This window comes from Gracilinanus agilis, chromosome 6 (genome assembly GCF_016433145.1).
Source record: "Gracilinanus agilis isolate LMUSP501 chromosome 6, AgileGrace, whole genome shotgun sequence".
Classification (NCBI taxonomy): domain Eukaryota; kingdom Metazoa; phylum Chordata; class Mammalia; order Didelphimorphia; family Didelphidae; genus Gracilinanus; species Gracilinanus agilis.
The window spans coordinates 39,977,545-39,990,073 of record NC_058135.1 but is presented as its reverse complement, the minus strand read 5'-3'; the positions used below and the strand labels follow the sequence as shown (position 1 = coordinate 39,990,073).

General features: G+C 34.0%; 1 protein-coding gene across 1 annotated transcript in view; it reads left to right on the top strand.

Annotated features, from left to right (window-relative positions):
- The window catches only part of CDS1 (CDP-diacylglycerol synthase 1), a 79,046-nt gene that overhangs the window by 35,352 nt on the left and 31,165 nt on the right, over positions 1–12,529 (top strand). Inside the window, exon 8 of the mRNA XM_044681613.1 lies at positions 995–1,134. Within this exon, the coding sequence (XP_044537548.1) occupies positions 995–1,134 (140 nt within the window). The remainder of the gene's footprint in view (positions 1–994; positions 1,135–12,529) is intronic.

Sequence of the window (12,529 nt, the reverse complement as noted above, 5' to 3'; positions counted from 1 at the left end):
AATACTGAAGACACCAGTGGTCATGGTATGTGTGAGATCAGCCAAGCAAACAATAACACTGCATAACTTGAAGGGGGAGGTGTAAAGACCAAATTATCTGGGGCCTTGAAGGCCAAAGAATTTAGATTAAAGTGGTCCCTGGAAACCAGTATGGGTTTTTCAGCAGCATGGTAAAAATGATGTTTAATGAAGATTTAGTTTCACACAACTATGCATGTAGAGTGAATGCAGGGAGGCTAGGAGACAATTGTTGTAATGATCAAGAAAAAAGTGTTGAAGAACTAGACTTTAGAAAGAGATACTACAAATGAAAAAGGATGGAGTTGGGAGATGTGCCATAGGAAGGAATGGTAGGATTTGTTGATAGATTAAATTTAGGAGTTAAATATTAAGGGAAAGATAACTCAACAGTTTTTAGTCTTAAGAAATTGGTGGTGCCATTGAATGGGTTAGTTTGGAACAGCGCCCTTTTGGCAGAGAAAGTGGGGTGGGTGGATTCTTAGTAGTGTGATGACAGAAGTAAGCCACTGTCTTCCCTTTTCCCACTGCTTTGCTGGTGATACCAGAGACTAAATTCAGTTGGGCCATTGGAGAGATAGTTTCAGATTTTAAATGGCAATGGAAAAAAAAAGAATGAATAGCCCCTTCATCTCTCCTGGTTCCTCTTTGGGATTTTAGTAAACCAGAGCTAGGAGAAATCTCTGAAATTATATCGTAACCTGTTTTTCAAAGTATATGAGAACTGCTATTGACTAGATGTTAATTGTAATAGCTAGTTTTTAAGGATATCTTGATATTAAAACGTAAAATAATGTTTGGGCTAGCCCAGTTGAGCACATTTTGATGAATTACTTTTCTTAAACAGATTGAGTTCTCTCAATATTTTGTTTATTTTGACCTTTTTCATATTGTTCTATGTATAAGATAGCTCTGTGAGGGTGTCTGATGGTCATATTCATCAAAGAAAAATAGGCTGATAGTTCTTATATTACAGGTATTTTTTACTGTGTGTGAACTACTTTTTCTATGGAGAGACTGTAGCCGATTATTTTGCTACATTTGTTCAAAGAGAAGAGCAGCTTCAGTTCCTTATCCGCTACCATCGGTTTATATCATTCGCACTCTATCTGGCAGGTAAGCAGTGAGAATTCCTTTTTTAGGTTGTGGTTGGTGTAGCCATATCAAATTTTGAATGTCATCTTTATTTCATTCCAACTTCTCATATATGTATAGACAGCTGGTCTGTTTTCATGGTTGAAATAAGGGGAAGCCCCTAATGGGAGTTCTAGAATATGAATTGTTTTAATGGTAAATAGATCATACCACATGGAAGGAAATTATTTAGAAATTATGGAGATAGAAAGTATGGTATATATACTAGAGGCAGTAGAGTTATTAAACATTTTTTCCCAAGATCATTAGAAACATTTTTAAATACACCATGATGTGTATTTATAGGCTAAAAGTTAGAAGCAGTTAGAAAAAAAATTTAACAAAGAATTTAATTAATGTTGAAAAAATTCTCTAGTGAGTTATCTTAAAATTATGCATTTACACACACAAATGAAGTGGTTTTTTTTCCTGTTTGGACTTTAGCAATTACTCAAGACATGAATGATAAATACCACATTGATTCAAACCTTACAGAAAAGATTTAGGATGCCCTTTCTATTGACAACTAAATTTCTAAAAATATATACAAAAGAATTTAAATATTTTTAATATTTAATAATAAATAGTTACTACCTATACATATGACTTCTTCCTCCAGTTCCCCTTAATTCCATACTCAAAGGATTATTCAGATAACTACTTCACTAAAAGTCAATAGACAGATAATAGAATAGTTAGGTAGTGGAATGATATCAAATAAATGCTAGTGGGAGGCAGCTGGGTGGCTCAGTAGATTGAGAACCAGGTCTAAAGACAGGGAGGTCCTAGGTTCAAATCTGGCCTCTGATACTTCCCAGCTATGTGACCCTGGGCAAGTCACATTGCCTAGCCCTTACCACTCTTCTGTCTTAGAACCAATATATAGAATTGGTTCTAAGACAGAATGTAAGGATTTAAATAAATAAATACTAGTGATAGTTACCAGAAAGTCTATGAAATAATAGCAAACATATAGTATTCTGAAGTTTACAGATGCATTTGACATTTCAGTTTCTCACAACAACCAGATGTTGCTATTCCCATTTTTATACACAATGAAACTGAAGCTGACAAAAAATAAAGTGAATGCAGGCCTTTTTGATCCCAGCTCTCCTGACATCTAAGTCCAGGGCTCTTTCTTATCCTGTGATGTTTCTTAGAGGTCTTGCCAGCTTCTTTTTTTGTTTGTTTTTGTTTTTTTTTTTTAAACTTTTACTTTCTGCCCTAGTAATAAATCTAAGACAGAAGGGTAAGGGCTAGGCAAACAAGAGTGAAGTGACTTGACCACAGTCACAGAGCTAAGGAAATATCTGAGGCCAGTTTGAATCCAAGTCCTCCCAACTTCCAGTCCTAGTGCTCTTATCCAGTGTGTACGACTTAACTGCCCTTTGCCCACTCTTCTTCATTTACATTCTCTATTCACTGTCTTCTTGGTCCCCATTTTCTTGAAGTATCCCCCTAACATTTGGAGAGGACAAATCTTTTATCTAGGTATTAGGGAAAGAACTCCTGTTTAAAAGGATGAGACAAATTTTATGGTAAGAAGACCTTATGAAATTATTATCAGTTTAGCAGAATAAAAACAGTGCTGAATTGTAGTAGTTCAGAGTATTTAATTTGTACTGCTAGATGACTTGAAATTTTGTTCAGAACTTGGAAAGCAGAACCTTTGAGAATAGTCTTTCACTCTTTACCAGAGTATATCTGTTTGGTTTTCTTATCAATACTTCTTTTGATCAAATTTCATTGGGATAGAATATCACTACATCTTAAACTTATAAATAGTTCTAGTTTTGTGGTAGATCCAATTGGCCCATTTTCTCATCAACTATTTTTAAAACATTAAGTTCTTTCACTCATTTGGAAGGAATTCTTGGTTTGTTTTAGACATTTCTCCTTTTTACTAATTTAATTGGTGGCCTATCACAGTGTTTCCTTTTGTCTAAAAGTTTTGAATTTCTAAAATGTTTTTGTATAGTTGTATGGATGTGAGGATTTATATTCTTGTTATTGGGCACTTAACTGAATGAGGCAAGGTAATTCAGGAAGTATTTAGAGCTTTAATAATGGACTGATTATGTATATTTTTTTGTTTCTTCAGTGAGAGCACAAACTTCTTGGTTAGGTCAGCTAAAAGAATAATATATCTACCACTTTGCATAAATTTTTTTGTGGATAAGAGAGTCTTGCTTGATAACATTGATGCCTCAGGTTGTTTAATTCTCTCATTTGTCCTCTGCAACAGATATTGCTAAGAATGCAACACTTATCTTTATGTGCAAGATCGATTGATCAATGCTTTCCTATTTAAACATGATTGATATTGGCTAGGTTTCTAGTTTACCATACAAAATGTTTTTCAACCAATGATAAAGAATTTCCTAAAAGCTTTAGCTTAAAACTGCACTAGGACTTTTTGGGGGCATCTATTATAGTATTTTTTTGTATAGTATTGGTTTTTAGGTCTCAGAAAAAAGGAATCATGTGATATAACCTAGAGAAAGAGGAAAAAAATAAAGCTTTTTCTGTTCCCCCCCAACCCCTTTGATTGCTTGGTTATTTTATTTGAAAGGTAGATGTGAGGAAAGTAGTGAGAAATATTAGGAAATATGTTTGACATTTAAAAATTAAAACAGTCAAAGATCCTCCAGAGTACTTAGAAGCCTTGTCATCCTGAATCCTTGGAGAAGATAGTCAGTATTGGTGAAACCCACCTCTTTCCTCCAATGAGGTACTGATGTTCTAAAGTGGCCAATTTATTGATTTATTTTGCTTAACTGTATTTCTTTGTTACAAGGGAAGCTGACACTGTGAGGCAAAAAGTCATTGGCAAAATAAGAAATTACCAATATATTTTATTTCACTTATATCTCTAATAAGCCAGGAGGCATTGGACATGGAAACATTGAACTTCATCACTGAGGAAAAAATTTACTGTTATAGGAAATGGCTATTAAAACGAGTTATTTCAGAACCAGCTGTATATAGGAATAAAAAACCTCTTAGCATAAAATGTTAATAGCATTTTTAATAATAACAAGAACCTAACCAATGTGTCAAAATAATATGGAATGGCAAAACAGACTGTGCTTTAGAAATGCAATGAAATATTGTTCTGGTATTAGAAATATCAAATATAAAAATTACAAAGAATAATGAGGAAATGTGGAAAGATACAAACCAAAAGAAACAGAACCCAAATAATAATTTAAACACTTATTTCAGTCATGTAATTAAGAATAATAAAAACAACCTGCAACAAAATCTCAGAGAAAAAAATTCAGAATGGGACTCAGAAATTCATTATTGGCCCCAAAGTTAATATATACTTAAATCTATTATCAAAATTTAATTTCATATACATTCTTTTTTTCTTTGTCTTTGATTTTCTAATTAAAAAGTCAGTAATGTATGATCAGGACAGTTTATGATAGTACAAAGACAACAGTAAACACTAGGTTAAAAGAAAAAATTGCCTCAACAAAAATTAGGTAATTCATGATCAGATTTGGTGTTGAAGATATAAAGCAAAAATAAAACAACAAAATAATTTGATCTCAAGGAGTTTACATTCTACTAAAAAAGAAGATACCATGTGGAAATTTGACCTATTCAAATAACTAGACTTTAAAACATGAGGTGATTAAAGTAAAGAAATTGACTCAGTATTTCCAAAAGAATTTAAATGATATAAAAGAATTACCACAATGAGACCAAAAGGATCCAAAAGAAACCTTAGCTGCTTTAATCTTCTTGCCATGTGGAGAAACAAAAGAACCAAAAGCAATGCTGACTTGGAATACAAATATACCTCAAAATGTTAATGGAGCAGAATGATAGAAGATTATAATAAATATTGCCTTATTGAACAGTGACATGCTGTGGAGGGGAAGATCAACCTGCAGAAGATCATCCTTAAATCTGAAGAGATCTGAGAGAGATTCTATAGCAACAAAGTCATGGCTTTGATAGTGGAACCTGTTACATTTGAATTAAACATGGAAACAGGATCAACACTTCAAAATGAAATCAAAGAAAACAAATTGGATGCTGATCTGTTAGAAATGTCTAAAAAATGGATCTTGCATGAATATTATGAAATGTTACTGTTCTACAAAATGATCATAATGTCAAAAAGAAAGGGAAGACATATGAACTGATATAAAATGAAGCATTCTAATCAGTGATCAGTTATCCTGAGTGCCTTGCTGACTTACAAATGGATCAATCAGGTATTTAAGGACTGTTTCTCACTTCTTGTCATAAAGGTTTAGAATGAGACTTACATTTTTAGACATGACTAATGCATATGTTTGTTTTGCTTGACTATACTTATATACTAGAAGGGATGGATTCCATTGGGAATACAAAGTAGGCAGGAAATAAGAGCTACTTTGGAAGGTAGGTGTTACTATTGTCCTCATTTTATAGATGCAGAAACTTAGACAGATGTTAACTGATTTTCCCAGAGAGATGCAACTAATAAGTGTTTGAGGCAGATTTGAACTGAGGTCTTCTGATTCTAGGCCTATTGTTCTATCAGCTACACCACCTACCTACCCTAAGGTAATGATAATGAATCAATAAAAAGAAAAGATTGAAAAAAGCATGAATGAAGAAGCATATTTTAAGTATGAAGGAGCCCAGAAGGAAGTTCAGATAATGGACACTCAAATAGAACAGTTCTGTTAATATTTCAAAGAGTTAAAAAAACAAACTCTTCATAAAAGAAGTTCACAGTTTTCTGTTGTATATTAAAATGTTCATATTTGAGGTTTAAAATAATAATTTAAAATTTTAAACATGAGCTGAAGCAAAAACATACATTGCTCAGATCATGCCATGCTGTTAGATAGGCAGCGCATTGAACTGGTCCAGAAGTATATGTCTAACTTGGGCAACTACTGCAACTGAGTTAGTCTAGAGCAGGGGTCGGCAACCTTTTTGACCGTGAGAGCCATAAACGTCACATTTTTTAAAATGTAATTTCGTGAGAGCCGTACAGTGCTCACAGTGCCGTTCCTGTAACAGCGCCTGAAAAAAAATTGACTTTATGGCTCCTGCAGAAAGAGCCATATGTTGCCGACCCCTGGTCTAGAATTTAGTAGAAAGAGGAGATTATATTTTGAAACATCATGTAGTATTGCATTAATCTCAAGCTATTCCCTGATGCCAAATCTCATTCTTTTAACACTGATATTATCCTATTGGAGATGGTATATGTAAACTGGAATTCTTGAACCTCAGAAAACTAGAAATTGTAGGAGGCTCACAGAAAAATGGGAAGACATTGTAAGTAGGTGACTTAAAGTGCTAGAAATGGCTTTATAGACATATATCAGTAAATGAAGAGGGTTGATAAAGTAGCCAAACTGAGGGATAATGAATGAAGTTTTGCACAAATAATAGCCCCAAAATATTAAAGAACCCAAAGAAAAATGGCCATCTTATTAAATAGAACTTTGGAGAATTTGTGGAAGAAAATGGGAAGATATGAATGAATTTTAATCAACACAGATAATATACTGTGAATTTATCAAATCATAGAAGTATTTGTGCCTGAGAATCCACTGCCTAACAAATGAACTATTACTATAGAACACATTAGTAAACTTAGTCCTGCCTATAAGAAGCTGTTAGCTTTTGAAATAAAAATAGCATTCTTATTTTCAATTCAGAATTTTAATTTTATTAACATCCTACTTACTTGGCATTCAAAAATTCAGTTTCCTATACACTTTGATACTTTAGCCCAATACACATATTGCTTTTATTGTACATTTCAAACATAATCCAACCATGTCTTTTCACCTTAAATGATTCTTATTGATTTCCTTCCACATTTTCCTTCCTTCCAGAAATTCTTAACATTTACCTGAGGGCAAGCAACAGTTTTGTAGTTTTTTTCCCCTCACCTTCAATTTTTGACTTTTTATGATAAAATTTATTTTCCCTTTATCATAGAACTAAAAGGGACTGCCTCCTATGGGTTTTTTTCCCAGTGGCATGATTTTTTTAATTTAGGAGATATACTATTGGAGCTTATTATTGCACATGGTATAAGATACTGGTTTAAACCTAATTTCTTTCTAGCATTATTAGCAGTTCTTGTCAAATATAACATCATGATACTTGTGATTTGAGCTCTTATACTTCTATATTCATTTGTTTCAAGATCTTATTTAATCTATTCCTTTATTCCTTTTTAAAAATTTAGTCAGGTATCAAATAGTTTGTGATGATAATACTTTTTATTAAGAGTTCCAAATCTAATCTTTCCTGACCCCTCTCATTCTAATTTTTTTTAAATCCCTTCAGAATATAGAGTATGTTCTTCCACATTGAATGCTCTACTCTTATATAGTTTCTTAAAAAGAAATCTTAATCATTTGTTAATAACAGTAAATCTGTGCAATGAGATAATTTTTTTTATTATTTTGGCATGACAATTTTAACAAGAGTAGTGACTCCATTTAAGGAATAGTTCATCTCAGACATTTCTCACCTGGCTACCCTACTTTGGAATTTCTCACTGACTTCCCCACTGTGTCCAAGGAAGCTTATTGTTAGTATAACATCCTAAACATCCTGTTATATCTCATCAACCTTGGTATTCCATATCATTGCCACTCTCTGCCTCTCTAATTGGAGGGTGGGGCTATGAAACCCAAACTTCCATTTAAGGAGAGAACACAGCTCAGAATATCTCATTTCTCACCTGGCTTCATTACTTTGAGACTTCTTCAGTCTTCTTTTCTAACTGTATGTAATCTGTGTTGATTGAAATCCATTGGGAAATTCTTGGGAAAGATAGCTGGAATGGTTTGTCATTTCCTTCTTTAGCTCATTTTATAGATGAGAAACTTGATGCTTGCAGTTAAATGACTTGTCCAGGGTCTCACAGCTAGTGAGTGTCTTTGAGGCTAGATTTGAACTCAGGAAGAGCCACTGTGCCATCAAACATAGAGATGTTTGTTTATATGACATTGTTATTAAATAAGTTGTTCTCCTAGTTTTGCTTACTTTATGTCAGTTTATACAAGTTTCTCTGAAACTATCTCTGCATATTGGTTGCAAAGGGTTTTTTTTCCTTAATTGGGGAGTAATGCTTCATTTAACATGAAAAAAATTTTAATGGACACAGAAGAGAACAGAAAAGATTAGACAAACAGAATTTTTGACGTTGACATTTAAAAGTAAAAGCGCCACTTCATGTAATCTTCTTTTATCTATTCCATTTTGCATATAGAAATGCTCATTTTATATGTCTATGTTCAGAATGTTTAAAATTAGATTAAAAAAAGAAAGGAAAGATGTAGAATTCTGAAAGCTGGAATGAATTGTAGTCTGGCTAGAGTTTAGTTTGGGGATTGTTTTTAAGTTTGGGTTTTTTTGTTTGTTTTTTTTAATTTTCTCAATGCAACTTTATTTTTACAATCTGAAAAATTAAAGAGTATACTTATTGACTATGAACTAGTCAGAAGTCTGGGAATTATCAGTCTGATTCTATATCACAATTCAAGAGTTTTCTTAGGAATTGTTATTCACATCTTCCTCTGGATAGGGAAAGTCAGAAGGGCAAAATGGTCCTACACACAGCAGTTGTTCTATACTTCCCTGAGCTTGGGTCACTTTAAACTGGCTATGGGTCACTTGATTCTTATCTAGATCCTCAAACCCATTACTTAGGGAAAAGGTTGTATGAAGCTCCTGCATATAAAACTTTGGGCATATTTGAAGGCAGTAGCAAGGAAACCAGTAGAAAAAGCTTGATGAATAGAAAAAGATAGGGCATTGAAGGTACAAAATACTAGTTGTATGAGATCAGACTTAGAGGAATCAAGTTGGCCTCAACAGGGGGAATGGCCACTTCTGGAATCAGGAAGACAGTTCAAATATAGCCTGAGAACATGAGCAAGTCCGTCTCTTTCAGTTTTCCTATTTGAGGGATGGGGCATGTAAGAGTAGTGCAGTGATTAAAGCACCAGACCCCAGCCTCAAACACTTTAAAAATCTATAAACATTCAAACATAAAAATTTTTAACAATCATTTTTTAGAATTTTGAGTTCCAAGTTCTCTCTCTGCCCCTCTTCATTCCACTCATTAAGAAGGCAAATCATTTGATATGTGTTATACAGGTGCAATCACACAAAAAAATTCCATATTAAAGAATGAATAAACTTTTTAAAGCTTTCAGTAAATAAATACAAAAGAGAAAAATAAGGCAATTCTTTCACTCAGGAGGAGCTCATATTCTGATGAGTAGTACACCTATGTAAGATTTAAGCTGCAAGTCACATGAAAAGGTCCCATGCATGAGCCTTAGGGTACTATAGCAAAACCGATGTTAATACCTTTTCTTTAATGTTATTCCACTGATAAGATCTCAGAAGTTTTGAGGGTTGAATCATTTGAAAATCCTAAGGACTTTGGCAGCAAGAAAATTCTTTTCTGGGTCTCGAGTGGCTATGGCTGTCTCTGTGGGTCTAGAAACATTTCTATTCCCAAGGCTCTTGGCTTCATAGTCCTTGTCTTTGTCTATTAGAGTTTGAGGTAGATGGTGGTCTAACATTTATGGCAAATGCTACCTCTTGAATCTCCTTCAGGTTATCTTGATGCATAATCTGGATCAGTGATTCCCAAAGTGGACGCCACCGCCCCCTGGTAGGAGCTGCAGCGATCTAGTGGGGCAGATCTGATGGCCACAGGTGCATTTGGGGGCAGTGAATAGTAAGGGGGCTATGATAGTATGTGACAGGGGGCGCTAAGTAATATTTTTTCTGGAAAGGGGGTGGTAGGCCAAAAAAGTTTGGGAACCCCTGATCTAGATTGACAGACTTGCCTAATGAGTGGCAATTGATTTGACTGACTAGCCCCTACTCCACAAGAATTTGCTTTCCCAGATGATGGCTGTGGAGCATGAACAGGACGCAGAGCTGGTGTGATATTGGGACCAGTTACAAAAACACCTATTGGTAGCACTTGGTCAGCAGTTATTGCTGGTGGTGAGATAGGTGGGACCCTTCCCCAAAGGGATTATTCATCTCAGTGATGGTTTCCATCAGTGAGGGGTGATAGAAAATCTGAGACTCAGAGGAAATAGATAGCTGTCCTGCAGTAGGGGAAGAAGGAAGAATTTGTGAAAGTATACATCAATTGCTCTTTAAATATTTGGATAGGGGGCAGCTGGGTAGCTCAATGGATTGAGAGCCAGACCTAGAGATGGGAGGTCCTAGGTTCAAATCTGGTATGACACTTCCCAGCTGTGTGACCCTGGGCAAGTCACTTGACCCCCATTGCCTAGCCCTTACCACTCTTCTGTCTTGGAGCTAAAACACAGTATTGATTCCAAGACGGAAGGTAAGGGTTTTTTAAAAAAATAAATTAAAAAATAAATATTTGGATAAATTTACCTGTCACCCAAGAGAAGTTCTATTTCTATTAAATTTATCATTTTATTGCAAATAATTATATATTGAATGTTTAAATCTTTATTTCTTCTCCTGTCAAGTTACCTTATCTTGTATTTCTGTTATTTGATTATTCTTTCAATTGTTGATCACGTTAGCTAAAGATTTGTTGAACATGTCAATCTTTCCAAAGAATTAGTTGTAATTCCCATTAATCTTTTTCAATTTTGTTAATGTTTTCAGAAATATTTTTCTTGACTTCTTTATCTGCATCTCAGAAATTTTGCATGTGCAGTTAAATTTTTTTCTATGACTTATTTTGACCCACCAATCATTCATTCTTATGTTTCCTGTAATGATTACTAATTATAATTTCTTTGGGCCTTAGCACATTTGTCTTGGTTCCATTTGATGATAGGAAATGTGTATTTTTAACACCCCTCATCAGAGGATGCCATTAAATTTTCAAAAGCACAAATTTTCAGACTATATGTTCAAGTTTGTATTTTACCTTTGTATTTGTCTTCTAGATTTATCAGGCTCTGATGGAGAACATTAAAATAATACTTTTATTGTTACCCTATTTACATATTTTTGTAATTCAATTCACATTTTCTTTTTTCAATTTAAAGGCTGTGCCATTTAGTGCATATAAATTTAAGAATTCATTTTCTGTGCTCTCCTTAACCATAATGTAGTTGACAATTTTTTTTTTGACACGGCAAATTTTTTATTTTTATTTCGTCAAATAGCATGATTGAAAATCATAAATTTTTCATCTGATCTTTATTCTGGCTTCTCATTTTTTCATTTTGAATTCTTTTTTTAGATATCTATCCATTTTGCTTTATTTTTGTATTCTTATGTTATTTACTTGGTATGCATTTTTAAAATGCTTTCATTTTTTAAGAAGTAATTTTTCTCTGTATCTAACTTCCATACCTTCCCCTCCCCCACCCTAGCTTATTAAGAAAAAAGAAAAAAAAAGGAAAGCCAAAAAGTCTAAAATATGTATAGTCAAGCCAAAAGAAAGAAATTTCAGGCTCTCCATATACAAAAATGTATGTTTCTTTATGCATTTTAAATTCATCATTTCCCTCTCAGCAAATGAGTCCCCTGGAATTATGGTTCATCATTAAGTTAATCAGTATTCTTAAAGTCTTTCATAGTTTTGGGGGGGCGGTTTGTTGGGTTTTTTTTTTTTTTTTTGGTCTTTGTGGTGGTGGTGTTTTCAAATTGCTATTTGGGGTCTGCTTTCTTCACTCTATATCAGTCCACACAGATCTTTCCAGGTTTCTCTGAAATAGTCTCTTTCATCATTTCCTTCCTTCCTTCCTTCCTTTTTCTTTACCTTCATTTCTAAGTTGGATTAGTGGCAAGGGCTAGGCATTTGGAGTTAAGTGACTTTCCTAGGGTCACACAGCTAGGAAGTGTTGAGGTCAGATTTGAACCCAAGTTCACCTGGCACTCTACCTACCTGCCCCCTTGCATCATTTCTTATGACACAATACTAGTCCAGTACATTCATTTGTCATAATTTGTTCAACCATTTCGTAACTAATGGAGATTCCCTTAGTTCCCAGTTACTTGCCATGAATATTAATAGCTTTGATTTCATCTTTTGAGACCTTTTTTCAATGACCTATTCATATCCGTTGATGTATTGAGATCTATTTCTGGCATATGGTTGAAGTCTTAATTTCTACCGGACCGTTGTCCAGTTTTCCAAGCAATTAAAAAATAAATTCTTACCCCAGGAGATGTAGGTCCTAAAACCTAAAGGTTTATCAAACACCAAGCTACCAAGTTCATTTGCTACAGTTAGTTCCAGTTATTGACTTCTCCATTTTTAACCTTTACCAAATCACTTTTATGTTCACTACTTTGCAATGTATTTTAAAATGTGGTATAGCAAGTCTCACTTTCCCACTTTTCTTCATTTCCCTTGAGATTCTTGACCTTTGTT